At 40.1% G+C, this 15,412-nt stretch overlaps 1 protein-coding gene across 3 annotated transcripts in view; it reads right to left on the bottom strand.

Moving 5' to 3' along the window:
* Positions 1 to 15,412, bottom strand: part of LOC311141170 (NACHT, LRR and PYD domains-containing protein 3-like) — a 168,428-nt gene that overhangs the window by 18,029 nt on the left and 134,987 nt on the right. For 2 of the 3 annotated variants that reach the window (XM_084176423.1, XM_084176424.1), the window contains exon 1: positions 132 to 279. The exons of the other annotated variant lie outside the window; for it this stretch is intronic. In XM_084176423.1, coding sequence (XP_084032549.1) covers positions 132 to 259 — 128 coding nt within the window. In that variant the 5' untranslated portion in view covers positions 260 to 279. Of the gene's footprint in view, positions 1 to 131; positions 280 to 15,412 lie in introns of those variants that run through there. 3 annotated transcript variants of the gene reach the window in all.

Below are 15,412 nucleotides of genomic sequence, written 5' to 3'. Positions count from 1 at the left end.
GTAAGTCACTCTGGATAAGAGCGTCTGCTAAATGACGTAAATGTATGTAAGATGAATTCTGCTGAAAAAAATTGTGGATATAGCGTTTTGGAAATAAACGTAAGAATTCTTAAACAAAATTGTCATCTCACCTCTTAGCTTTGGTGTCATGTCCCCCAGAGAGACTCATTTTAGAGGCAGGGCCCCCCTCCTCTCTCTCCCCAGAGAGACTCATTTTAGAGGCAGGGCCCCCCTCCTCTCTCTCTCCAGAGAGACTCATTTTAGACCACTGACCCCTAAACAGAGATGCAGCATGTTGGTTGTGGTGAACACAGTGACAACTAATTCTAGAATGTCAATTGTTCTCTTTTACTCATGATCTCTTAGAAATAAAACATTTACTAACAGACACATCCAAACAGTCGGGTGATTTAATTTAATCACATGAACATTGTTACGTTCCTCAACAAGAAATAAAACATTGTCTCTCAAACAGAAGAAGGAACTAACAAAGAGTCACTAACAACAACCAAAACGAAACAGGTGGTTTTAGGAGGGGTTCTGAAAGACACTCATGGGGGTGTTCACTGGTGATGGGAAACATAGGCTTTCTGAGCGCTTTGGGGCTTTCACCAAATTGTGCCGAAAATACCATTGATAGATTTGAGTGCTAATAAACAACATTTAGTTAGAATGTGGGGTTCGCTTTTTGCCTCCAGGTTCACTATGTTTTCAAAAACGATGCATATGTGGTATTATTTAGGATACTAAATACAGAATATTATCATAGGCTACACTAAATAAAACACATTATTTAAACAACAATGGGAAGATTGTGTGGTTCAACAAAAAATAATTGTTCAAAATATGCCATTTAGCAGACGCTTTTATCCAAAGCGACTTACAGTCATGCGTGCATACATTTTTTGTGTATGGGTGGTCCCGGGGATCGAACCCACTACCTTGGCGTTACAAGCGCCGTGCTCTACCAGCTGAGCTACATAGCAGGGATTCAATCTTGTGCCTATGTTGATGTCTGATCCCAATCCCCGTCTCTACCTGCTGAGTTACCATTCAGGGGCTACAAACTGGAAGACATCAAACTAAATGTGTAAATAAGGTGTCCAGTAGAGGTCAGTGTTTGGAAAAGACTTTGCTTTGAAAAAAGCACCTGCACCAGGGAGAAATCAGTGAGATCTCTCACATTTTGCAACACATGGTTTGAAAAAGCACGAGATTAAACGAAGCTTCGGACGTCATTGATCATGTGGTAATGTTACTTCAAAAACTCTCCATGGCAGCGTTTCAAACACTTAAAAGACTCCCTCTCCCCTCAGCCCTCAAATTAAGTGGACACTTCTGATGACGTATCATGACGTATGATGAGTTGACACTTCTGATGACGTATCATGACGTATGATGAGTGGACACTTGCAGGGCAAAGGGCGAGGGAAGAATGAATTAATTTTAAATGGACCGCCCTTGCCCAGAAATGTGTCACTCGTTTGTCCCACGGTTGTGTTTTCAGTCATCATAGCGACCGTTCTCTCTGCGTGGTGCGTGGGAAATACATGCTACATCTTCAGCCGTTGTAGGAAATATGCATCTTAAAACACTGGTAAGCCTAAATTCCATCGCTATCGGGAAAACGGGCCCAGCGTGATTTACAATACAGTTGCCGTATTGTAGTGTAATTTAGCTTTTAAAAAACTTGATTTGCCCTAACAAAATATTTTAATGAATTATAATCCACATAATAATTCACATTTCCTGTTGCTGCAGGATAATCTTTCTATTTCTGCTGTGAGAAACTGGGTCAAATTAAGATATGGCGTCTGTAAGTGCATTTATCTTAAGATAGCTAAGTGAGACAACCAAATATCACAGTCAAATATACAGGATACGAACATCCCATTCCAGCTAAACATTGTATATATAGCGTTTTGAAAAAAAATCAAATTTTCATACACATCTCAAATCTAGAACAGAAATATTGAAGGTACCAACCAATAAGCAATCATTTCTGATGAAAAAAACACAAATGTGAATTTTCTTTGTGTATAGCGTTTTGGAATATAAATTCTTAAACAATATTGTCAGCTCACCTCTTAGTTTTGGTGTCATGTCCCCCAGAGAGACTCATTTTAGAGGCAGGGCCCCCCTCCTCTCTCTCCCCAGAGAGACTCATTTTAGACCACTGACCCCTAAACAGAGATGCAGCATGTTGGTTGTGGTGAACACAGTGACAACTCATTCTTGAATGTCCATTGTTCTCTTTTATTCATGATCTCTTAGAAATCTAAAATCTATGAATTACAATTCTGAGATCAGTAACGCTTTGAACACACTAACTGCGTTATTGCATTTTGGTACACCAGAAGTACATTCATTTCCAATTGAACGCTGCTTTTGCCTTGCAGCATTGTGTTGCAGAGGCAGTTGCAGTGCGTTCTGTGTGGTGCATAAATTGGATTAATCAAACGTATGCGTCAAACTGAATGCGTAAACAGGTTGACAGAAATGGTAGCAGAAGGTGAATGTTTAACTTTTGCTGCACACATATTTAGATGATGCTGCATACTATTTTGCGCAATGACGCAGTCGGTGTGTTCAAACCGTAATATTGAAGGTACCCACAAGCAATAATTTCTGATGAAAAAACTAATGTGAAAAAATTGTGGACATATAGTTTTGGAAATGTAATTAATAATTCTTAAACAAAACTGTAATCTCACCTCTTAGTTTTGGTGTCATGTTCCCCAGAGAGACTCATTTTGGAGGCAGGGCCCCTCTCCTCTCTCTCCCCAGAGAGACTCATTTTAGAGGCAGGGCCCCCCTCCTCTCTCTCCCCAGAGAGACTCATTTTAGACCACTGACCCCTAAACAGAGATGCAGCATGTTGGTTGTGGTGAACACAGTGACAACTCATTCTTGATTGACAATTGTTCTCATTTAATAATCATCTCTTAGAAATAAAACATATACTAACAGACATATCGAAACAGTCGGGCTATTTAATGCAATCAGATGAACATCTGGTTGTGACATCTCTTCTCCATGTTAACTGTCAATAATAATAATAAGTCACTGTTTGTTAAGGTAGTTATAGACAGTGCAGCAACACAAGGCCACATTCCTCTCAACCCTTCCACTCTCTCAGGCTAATGTGTATTTATTAAAAGTAGACTATTTCTTTCAATCTGTTCTTTTCTAAACGTATCTGAGAATGTAGACAGAAGGGCTAAAACGGGCATGATAAATCTGAGGGGAAATCATTGATACATTCAGAAAGTATTTTTGCAACAAGTAGGAGATTTATATTATGTAAAGTAGGCTAGGTTATAATATATACAGTGGGGGAAAAAGTATTTAGCCAGCCACCAATTGTGCAAGTTCTCCCACTTAAAAAGATGAAAGAGGCCTGTAATTTTCATCATAGGTACACGTCAACTATGACAGACAAATTGAGAGAAAAAAATTCAGAACATCACATTGTAGGATTTTTTATGAATTTATTTGCAAATTATGGTGGGAAATAAGTATTTGGTCACCTACAAACAAGCAAGATTTCTGGCTCTCACAGACCTGTAACTTCTTCTTTAAGAGGCTCCTCTGTCCTCCACTCGTTAACTGTATTAATGGCACCTGTTTGAACTTGTTATCAGTATAAAAGACACCTGTCTAAAACCTCAAACAGTCACACTCCAAACTCCACTATGGCCAAGACCAAAGAGCTGTCAAAGGACACCAGAAACAAAATTGTAGACCTGCACCAGGCTGGGAAGACTGAATCTGCAATAGGTAAGCAGCTTGGTTTGAAGAAATCAACTGTGGGAGCAATTATTAGGAAATGGAAGACATACAAGACCACTGATAATCTCCCTCGATCTGGGGCTCCATGCAAGATCTCACCCCGTAGGGTCAAAATGATCACAAGAACGGTGAGCAAAAATCCCAGAACCACACGGGGGGACCTAGTGAATGACCTGCAGAGAGCTGGGACCAAAGTAACAAAGCCTACCATCAGTAACACACTACGCCGCCAGGGACTCAAATCCTGCAGTGCGAGACGTCCCCCTGCTTAACCCTCCCGTTGTCCTAGGGTCAAAATGACCCGCCACTGTGTTGAACCAACTTTATTACATTTTTATATTTTTTGGATCATTTGTGAGAAAGAGGCAGTGATACTTTCTTTAAAGTCTCACTGCCTCCTTCTCACAAATGATCCCAAAAATATAAAAATTAAATAAAGTTGGTTCAACACAGTGGCGGGTCATTTTGACCCTAGGACAACGGGAGGGTTAAGCCAGTACATGTCCAGGCCCGTTTGAAGTTTGCTAGAGTGCATTTGGATGATCCAGAAGAGGATTGGGAGAATGTCATATGGTCAGATGAAACCAAAATATAACTTTTTGGTAAAACCTCAACTCGTCGTGTTTGGAGGACAAAGAATGCTGAGTTGCATCCAAAGAACACCATAACTACTGTGAAGCATGGGGGTGGAAACATCATGCTTTGGGGCTGTTTTTCTGCAAAGGGACCAGGACGACTGATCCGTGTAAAGGAAAGAATGAATGGGGCCATGTATCGTGAGATTTTGAGTGAAAACCTCCTTCCATCAGCAAGGGCATTGAAGATGAAACGTGGCTGGGTCTTTCAGCATGACAATGATCCCAAACACACCGCCCGGGCAACGAAGAAGTGGCTTTGTAAGAAGCATTTCAAGGTCCTGGAGTGGCCTAGCCAGTCTCCAGATCTCAACCCCATAGAAAATCTTTGGAGGGAGTTGAAAGTTTGTGTTGCCCAGCGACAGCCCCAAAACATCACTGCTCTAGAGGAGATCTGCATGGAGGAATGGGCCAAAATATCAGCAACAATTTGTGAAAACCTTGTGAAGACTTACAGAAAACGTTTGACCTGTGTCATTGCCAACAAAGGGTATATAACAAAGTATTGAGAAACTTTTGTTATTGACCAAATACTTATTTTCCACGATAATTTGCAAATAAATTCATAAAAAATCCTACAATGTGATTTTCTGGAGTTATTTTCTTCATTTTGTCCGTCATAGTTGACGTGTACCTATGATGAAAATTAGAGGCCTCTCTCATCTTTTTAAGTGGGAGAACTTGCACAATTGGTGGCTGACTAAATACTTTCCCCCCCCCACTGTATTAAGGAAGTGATAGAAGCATTTCTGGTTCTATAAGGAACCTTCTTTTCTAAGTGTATAAAAAACACGCTTTTCTTTTGATTATTTAATTACCTACATCATGTTATTTCAAGTTATCCCTTTGGAGCGCAACATCACGTTGTTAAAAAATAATCCTAAATTGGCCATGGCTATAAATTGGGCAATTGAAGGCATCCAGGGCGAAATATGTGTTCGATGAAAATGAACATTGTATGCAACGTAGTAGGCAACATTATTGGCAAGGGACTTGATGCCTACGATGTCAAAGCTATTTAGAGTTGTTAAACGGGTGTGAAGAGTGTGTTGGTATAACGGTAATATTGTCAAAATTCCGCTTGTAAAAACCATCAGAATTGGTTAAAGGAATATGCATTCCATTATATTAGGCAATAATGAAGAGTAGGCAAAGTGTTCGTGTCGTGAAAATCAGGGTGCTGCAGAACCCCTGCAGTACCTCCGCTGACCCCGGATTGAGAACTCCGGATTTAGCAGATACTCTAATCCAGAGTGATTTACAGTAAGTGCATTCATCTTAAGATAGCTATTTATTTAGTAAATAAAATTAATAAATTCTTCATAAAATTGTCATCCTACCTCTTAGCTTTGGTGTCATGTTCCCCAGAGAGACGCATTTTAGAGGCAGGGCCCCCCTCCTCTCTCTCCCCAGAGAGACTCATTTTAGAGGCAGGGACCCCCTCCTCTCTCTCTCCAGAGAGACTCATTTTAGACCACTGACCCCTAAACAGAGATGCAGCATGTTGGTTGTGGTTAACACAGTGACAACTCATTCTAGAATGTCAATTGTTCTCTTTTACTCATGATCTCTTAGAAATAAAACATTTACTAACAGACACATCCAAACAGTCGGGTGATTTAATTTAATCACAGGAACATTGTTACGTTCCTCAACAAGAAATAAAACAGAAGAAGGAACTAACAAAGAGTCACTAACAACAACCAAAACGATACAGGTGGTTTTAGGAGGGGTTCTGAAAGACACTCATGGGGGTGTCCACTAGTGGTGGGAAACAGAGGCTTTCTGAACACTGGGGCTTTCACCAAATTGTGCCGAAAATGCCATTGATAGATTTGAGTGCTAATAAACAACATTTAGTTAGAATGTGGGGTTCGCTTTTTGCCTCCAGGTTCACTATGTTTTCAAAAACGATGCATCTGTGGTATTATTTAGGATACTAAAGACAGAATATTATCATAGGCAACACTAAATAAAACACATTATTTAAACAACAATGGGAAAATAGTGCAGTTTCACAGAAAATAATTGTTCAACTATAGCAGGGATTCAATCTTGTGCCTATGTTGATGTCTGATCTAAATCCCCGTCCCTACCTGCTGAGCTACCCTTCAGGGGCTACAAACGGGAAGACATCAAACTAAATGTGTAAATAAGGTGTCCAGTGGAGGTCAGTGTTTGAAAAATCAAATCAAATCAAATCAAATTTTATTGGCCACATGCGCCGAATACAACAGGTGCATACATTACAGTGAAATGCTTACTTACAGCCCTTAACCAACAGTGCATTTATTTATTTTTATAAAAAAGTAAAATAAAACAACAACAAAAAAGTGTTGAGAAAAAAAGAGCAGAAGTAAAATAAAATAACAGTAGGGAAGCTATATATACAGGGGGGTACCGGTGCAGAGTCAATGTGCAGGGGCACTGGCTAGTTGAGGTAGTTGAAGTAATATGTACATGTGTGTAGAGTTAAAGTGACTATGCATAAATAATTAACAGAGTAGCAGCAGCGTAAAAGGATGGGGTGGGAGGGCAGTGCAAATAGTCCGGGTAGCCATGATTAGCTGTTCAGGAGTCTTATGGCTTGGGGGTAGAAGCTGTTGAGAAGTCTTTTGGACCTAGAATTGGCACTCCGGTACCGCTTGCCGTGCGGTAGCAAAGAGAACAGTCTATGACTAGGGTGGCAGGAGTCTTTGACAATTTTGAGGGCCTTCCTCTGACACCGCCTGGTATAGAGGTCCTGGATGGCAGGAAGCTTGGCCCCAGTGATGTACTGGGCCGTACGCACTACCCTCTGTAGTGCCTTGCGGGCGGAGGCTGAGCAATTGCCATACCAGGCGGTGATGCAACCAGTCAGGATGCTCTCGATGGTGCAGCTGTATAATTTTTTGAGGATCTGAGGACCCATGCCAAATCTTTTCAGTCTCCTGAGGGGGAATAGGCTTTGTCATGCCCTCTTCACGACTGTCTTGGTGTGTTTGGACCATGATAGTTCGTTGGTTAACTCACTGATCATGACCAATGAGTTACATTTAGTCATTTAGAGTTCTTCTTACCTTTGTTCAGTAGAAAAGTCTCCCTCTCTAAACCGTATAGGATGTTTCATAGACCGGTCACTCTTCATGGACACACAGCTGGGTACAGGGGAGGCTGGTCTCTCCTGCTTGATTGGACTTCAACACAACAGAGACAAACATTACGTCTCTCATCTACTCTGAGCTCAGATGGGGAAACAAGAGTTTCATTCCAAAACACTATATATCCATTTTCAGAAATGTTGGTCAATTTGCTTTTATTGTTTAAAGAAATTATGAAAGAGATTGGTGTATTTTTTCCCTATCTAATCATGGTATGGGGTTGTTCAATGACATACATATATTTGTTTAAAATCTATCACTTGATGGTTTCATTTCAAATAGACAAATAATCATGTGTTTTTTTTGCAAAATGCTATATATATATATATATGCCTCACTCTCAGAGAAATAAGTAGTACTACTAGGTTTTACACAGTAATAATGTATATGCCTCACTCTCAGAGAAATAAGGAGTACTGCTAGGTTTTACACAGTAATAATATATATCTGCCTCACTCTCAGAGAAATAAGTAGTACTGCTAGGTTTTACACAGTAATAATATATCTGCCTCACTCTCAGAGAAATAAGTAGTACTGCTAGGTTTAACACAGTAATAATATATTCTGCTTCACTCTCAGAGAAATAAGTAGTACTGCTAGGTTTTACACAGTAATAATATATATCTGCCTCAGTGAAACAAGTGTAGCAAAATTTGAAATTGTGTTTTTACATTGGATAAAAGTAGAGACTCAGCTAGAAAAAGGTATATCATACACTATAGTTGAGGAACAATGGGAAAGTAATTCTGCTTTAAAGGTGATAAACTTGTAACCTCACTTTTGAGAAAATGGCCTTTTAATGTTTTGGTACACCTACTGGAGAGCTCTTCTTTATCTACAGTGGTATTACTTTGGCAGATAAGGTCACCCATCTAAATAAATAGTTAAAAAAAAACGTTTTACAATTAACTAAATGTATGTTGTTTATCTCAGTTTCATTGTTTGTTATGTTATACATTGTTATTTTATGGTTGTAAGTGGTAAAATGAACTAGAAAATGTCATATTTTGCAATTCTGAATAATTACTACTTTAGTAAGGATACACTTTATTCAGTACTACTGCAGTTGCAAAATAATTCCAATAGATGGCAGCGTAAGACCATGAATGACATTTCAGAAGCTCAGTTTAGTTTTCTCCCTGGATACACCACCACTCCCCCTCACAGGAAAACTCCTGCACACACTTTTTACTGTCCCTTTCCACACTGCTAACACAAGAGGAACGACTGAAAAAGCATTTAACAGATTACTGTGAAGTAATATAATAATCTTGAAAAAGAGGACAGTTACATGCGTTTTGTTTAGATCGTACACTTTTTTCTGACCAGAAAATGTTTAATGTTTGATGGCTATGTGCCAGCCATCTCATCTTCGACTGTGGCTCACAACAACATGTACTCAGGTGAAAAGTGAGCGCGCTCATCAAGTAGCCGTAACCTTGTCAATAATAAGTTACCTGAGGTAAACCTACAGGTTTAACGCTCACCAAATAGCCGTAACCTTGTTAATAATCAGTTACCTGAGGTAAACCTACAGGGTTAACGCAGGCAGGTCTCATTGATAACAATAGTGAAGCTGGCATTGTGACGCAGAACAATGGGCTGGGAATAGAACGTTCTGAAGGCGAGTCGGTGTCACAGAGCTCAATAGAACTAATAGGAGCTGGTAGGGTGAAAAATGCCCAAACATAAGGCCTGTTGTTTCGCGATTACTTCATAACCAGGGATAGAAGGTAATATTATGAAGCTGGGCTCCATGGCGGATGCAATGAACAAATTTTATCAGAAATTAAGGTTGTAAAAAATGTCACTTGAGGCGCCCCGAAAATAATATTCAAAAGTTTGGTCCTTGGACACAGAGGGATTAGACACTAAAGTTACCGTCCATCTAGTGAAGAGATGAGAACCGGATAGAGGGAGCTTAGGAAGCCAGCATCCGTCAACGAGAGAGGGAGAAGCCCTCCACAGTATTTAACTGGTGGAAGAAACAACCCGGGAGCTCCATCGGTCCACAAGAAATGCAGGCAGCCGGTGATGATGTAGTGGTAGCTAGGATAACTAGGATGCTGCTGGTAGAGTAGCTAGCTTAGCTAGCTGTACCGACTAGCTTGGCTAGCTAGCAGGTCGTTCGTCTGTCCCTCGAGGATGATGACGAATCCGGTGAACCACAAGATGAAACAAGGATAGCGAGTGAAAAGGATCTGGCTACACTCATACTGTCCCTGACCAAAAAGCAAATTGAACAATAAACTTCGGCGTCTCAACACTGTAACGAACTCCGTCGTTATTTCCCAACATCACCTCAGACCACTCTGCGCGTAACAGGACAATATGCTTGGCGCCAAACCGTACGTGGACGCGGACAGTTCTGTACGGGGACGCGGACAGTTCCAGAACGCGGACATGAGCAGGGCAACACAATACATTTACATTTTAATCACTTAGCAGACGCTCTTATCCAGAGCGACTTACAGTTAGTGAGTGCATACATAACCCAGTCTTTACACTGGCTTACATTAGTAAAATTTATTTATTTATTTTTATATGTAAAACAAACATTCAACGTTTTTTTATAACAATATTTTGAGATCTGGGCCCATATCCGCAAAGTGTCTCAGAGTAGAACATTGGTCGTATAAGTGCTGAGAATAAAGACATTTTACACTTATGGGTATAAATTAAAGCTATGCATGAAGCCTCTAGTCCCACCTAGTCGGCAGATATTTAGGACACCTCATGAGCTGTCCTAACCAGTTAAGAGTTAACAGCAGGTGTCTTGATAATACTATAGAATAATGCAGTGAGTCAGTGGTTCCTGCGCCACATGTAATTACTTTGGAGTAGTTAAAAATAATATTTTTATATTTCTATATGATCAACCCATAAATAATATAGACCTACATGCAACCGTATGTCTTGTGCTTTTGGCAATGATTTCTGTATAATAATGATGTATAAGTGATACCATTACTGTCTGCATTGCATGTTGTCTTCATTTTGGCATATTAACTCATGCTTTTTTCTGAAGAGTAACTCAGGTTTTCGCCCAGCGGCTAAGGAGTTGGAGCTGTAGCAGGAGTTGGACCTATGGCAGAAAGGTGGCTGGTTTGAATCCCGGGCTGGGAGCTGGAAAAAACGGGTGGGCTTGATCTGACCACTGGAAGGCTGCTGGGTTCACATCCTCAAAACAATCACTTTTCGTTGATCAGAACTCTAGAGATTCTCCTTCACTGAACCCAAAAATATATCTAACTTTTAGTGGTTCCATATATTAAGGAAGTGATAGAAGCATTTTTGGTTCTATAAGGAACCTTCTTTTCTAAGTGTATAATAAACACGTTTTTCTTTTGATTATTTAATTACCTACATCATGTTATTTCAAGTTATCCCTTTGGAGCGCAACATCACGTTGGTAAAAAATAATCATAAATTGGCCATGGCTATAAATTGGGCAATTGAAGGCATCTAGGGGGAAATATGTGTTCGAAGAAAATGAACATTGTATGCAAAGTTGTAGGCAACATTATTGACAAGGGACCCTGATGCCTACGATGCCAAAGCTATTTCGAGTTGTTAAACGGGTGTGAAGAGTGTGTTGGTATAATGGTAATATTGTCAAAATTCTGCTTGTAACAACCATCAGAATTGGTTAAAAACATATGCATTCCATTATATTAGGCAATAATGAAGAGTAGGTAAAGTGGTCGTGTCGTATTAAAATTCTATCAAATGTCTTCCATTGCAACGAGTCCAGTCAGGGTGCTGCAGAACCCCTGCAGTACCTCCACTGACCCCGGATTGAGAACTCCTGATTTAGCAGATACTCTAATCCAGAGTGATTTACAGTAAGTGCATTCATCTTAAGATAGCTATTTATTTTGTAAATAAAATTAATACATTATTCATAAAATTGTCATCTCACCTCTTAGCTTTGGTGTCATGTCCCCCAGAGAGACTTGATTTAGAGGCAGGGACCCCCTCCTCTCTCTCCCCAGACAGACTCATTTTAGAGCATTGACCCCTAAACAGAGATGCAGCATGTTGGTTGTGGTGAACACAGTGACAACTAATTCTAGAATGTAAATTGTTCTCTTTTACTCATGATCTCTTAGAAATAAAACATTTACTAACAGACACATCCAAACAGTCAGGTGATTTAATTTAATCACATAAACATTGTTACGTTCCCCAACAAGAAATAAAACATTGTCTCTCAAACAGAAGAAGGAACTAACAAAGAGTCACTAACAACAACCAAAACGAAACAGGTGGTTTTAGGAGGGGTTCTGAAAGACACTCATGGGGGTGTCCACTAGTGATGGGAAACAGAGGCTTTCTGAACGCTTTGGGGCTTTCACCAAATTGTAACCGAAAATGCCATTGATAGATTTGAGTGCTAATAAACAACATTTAGTTAGAATGTGGGGTTCGCTTTTTGCCTCCAGGTTCACTATGTTTTGAAAAACGATGCATCTGTGGTATTATTTAGGATACTAAAGACATAATATTATTATAGGCTACACTAAATAAAACACATTATTTAAACAACAATGGGAAGATTGCGGTTTCACAGAAAATAATTGTTCGACCATAGCAGGGATTCAATCTTGTGCCTATGTTGATGTCTGATCCCAATCCCCGTCCCTACCTGCTGAGCTCCCATTCAGGGGCTACAAACTGGAAGACATCAAACTAAATGTGTAAATAAGGTGTCCAGTGGAGGTTAGTGTTTGAAAAAGACTTTGCTTCGAAAAAAGCACCGGCACCAGGGAGAAATCAGTGAGATCTCTCGCATTTTGCAACACATGGTTCGAAAAAGCATGAGATCAAACAAAGCTTCGGATGTCATTGATCATGTGGTAATGTTACTTCGAAACTATCCATGGCAGCGTTTCAAACACTTAAAAGACTCCCTCTCCCCTCAGCCCTCAAATTAAGTGGACACTTCTGATGACGTATCATGACGTATGATGAGTGGACACTTCTGATGACGTATCATGACGTATGATGAGTGGACACTTCTGATGACGTATCATGACGTATGATGAGTGGACACTTGCAGGGCAAAGGGTGAGGGAAGAATGAATGAATTTTAAATGGACCGCCCTTGCCCAGAAATGTGTCACTCGTTTGTCCCACGGTTGTGTTTTCAGTCATCATAGTGACCGTTCTCTCTGCGTGGTGCGTGGGAAATGCATGTTACATCTTCAGCCGTTGTAGGAAAGATACACTTAAAACACTCGTAACCTTAAATTCCATCGCTATCGGGAAACCGGGCCCAGAGTGACTTACAATACAATTGCCGTATTGTAGTGTATTTTAGCTTTTAAAAGACTTGATTTGCCCTAACAAAATATTTTAATGAATTATAATCCACATAATAATTCACATTTCCTGTTGTTGCAGGATAATCTTTCTGCTGTGAGAAACTGGGTCAAATTAAGATGTGGCATCTGTAAGTGCATTTATCTTAAGATAGCTAAGTGTGACAACCACATATCACAGTCATATATACAGGATACGAACATCCCATTCCAGCTAAACATTGGATACACAGGGTTTTGCAAAAAAGCACATGTTCATACACATCTAAAGTCTATTAATTAAAAATCTGAGATCAGTAATATTGAAGGTACCCAGAAGCAATATGTTCTGATGAAAAAACGAATGTGAAAAAATTGTGGAGTTTTGGAAATGTACATAATAATTCTTAAACAAAACTGTAATCTCACCTTTTAGCTTTGGTGTCATGTTCCCCAGAGAGACGTACTTTAGAGGCAGGGCTCCCCTCCTCTCTCTCCCCAGAGAGACTCATTTTAGACCACTGACCCCTAAACAGAGATGCAGCATGTTGGTTGTGGTTAACAGTGACAACTAATTGACAACTAATTATTGAACGTCAATTGTTCTAATTTTTTCATTATCTCTTTGAGAAATAAAACATTTACTAACAGACATCGAAACAGTCAGGCTATTTAATGCAATCAGATGAACATCTGGTTGTGACATCTCTTCTCCATGTTAACTGTCAATAATAATAATAAGTCACTGTTTGTTAAGGTAGTTATAGACAGTGCAGCAACACAAGGCCATGTCTCACACTTATTTGTATTAATTAAAAGTAGGCTATTTATTGTCTTTCAATCTAAGAATGTAGACAGAAGGGCTAAAACAGGCATGATTGATCTGAGGGGAAATCATTGATACATTCAGAAAGTATTTTTGCAACAAGTAGGAGATGTATATTATGTAAAGTAGGCTAGGTTATAATATATAATAGTGGTTTGTTAGTGATATGCAGATGGAGGTCTATACCTCAGCTATAGCCTACATATCCTAGATGACCAGCCTAAACCTGTTCAGATCAGTTCCCATAACATTACAGGCCTACCAGTAGCAGGACAGAGCATGTAGCCTAGGCATGACATGTTTCACATCTCCAACAGAGACCATCAGGTTGGTCAGCATGATAAGTGATCATATATCAAACCTACTCTGACTATTGAATGTCTGTAAACGACCTAACTTTCTAATATAATAGTTATATGTAGCCTAGACTTACCAGAGTCTGCCCGTCTTTCCTTCAAATCAACACATTTATCCTAATTTGAATGTTGCCGAGAAATGTGTCCCACAGTTTCAACAACAAACTTACTTTTAATTTCATATGAGGAAACTGGTGCGGCCGCCTGTTTTCTTGCAGACGAAGTAGCCTCTCATAGGGAACTCATTCAACCAGCCTAAACAACAGTAAATAAAATATGTCAAATGGTCAAAAAACAATGGTCTAAAGAGAATCCTGTCCTCCTAATATAGCCATGTACATTAAAGACAGGTATATTGCTACAGATGTAGGATCTTAATTTGAGCCCGTTTGCTACAGCAGGAAAATAATCCTGAAGCAACATGACATTTGAATTATTATGTGGATAATTGACATTTTCCAAAAGGGAAAGGTGGAAAAGGGGAAATTACAAACTTCAGAAGCCTTTTTAAACCTCAAATACACAACAAGTTTTAGTTCTCCTGCAACAGGCTGATTAAATTAAGATCCTACATCTGTACAGAGCTTGTCTTTATCTAAACCAAGGCAGTTTGCATTATTAGCAATGATGTTGCAACTGTCAGCTGCTGTTATAGACCCATCTGAACAGTTTCTTTCCCCATGCTGTAGCCCTCACCAACCGGCCATCTGGCCCATAGAGACTAAAGGACTATACACTCCTGTTTGTCCACTCTGTGTGTGTTTGTGTGTGTGTGTGTGTCTGTGTCCAGTGTGTGTGTGTGTGTGTGTGTGTGTGTTTGTGTGTCCAGTGTGTGTGTGTGTGTGTCTGTGTCCAGTGTGTGTGTGTGTCCAGTGTGTGTGTTTGTGTGTGTGTGTGTGTGTGTGTGTGTGTGTGTTTGTGTGTGTGTGTCCAGTGTATGTGTTTGTGTGTCCAGTATGTGTGTGTGTGTGTCCAGTGTGTGTGTCCAGTGTGTGTGTGTGTCCAGTGTGTGTGTGTGTGTGTCCAGTGTGTGTGTCCAGTGTGTGTGTGTGTCCAGTATGTGTGTGTGTGTCCAGTGTGTGTGTCCAGTGTGTGTGTGTCCAGTGTGTGTGTGAATGTGTGTGTCCATTGTGTGTGTGTGTGTGTCCTTTGTGCATATGTTTCCAGTGTGTGTGTGTGTGTGTGTGTGTGTCCAGTGTGTGTGTGTCCAGTGTCTGTGTGAATGTGTGTGTCCATTGTGTGTGTGTGTGTGTGTGTGTGTCCAGTGTGAGTGTGTGTGTGTGTGTGTCCAGTGTGTTCGTGCGTGTGTGTGTGTGAACAGTGTGTGTGTCTGTGTGTGTCCAGTGTATATGTGTGTCCA

The sequence above is a fragment of the Coregonus lavaretus genome, assembly GCF_964263955.1.
Source record: "Coregonus lavaretus genome assembly, chromosome: 2".
Lineage (NCBI taxonomy): Eukaryota > Metazoa > Chordata > Actinopteri > Salmoniformes > Salmonidae > Coregonus > Coregonus lavaretus.
Note: the sequence above shows the minus strand (reverse complement) of the source record. Positions and strands in the feature narration are given on the sequence as shown.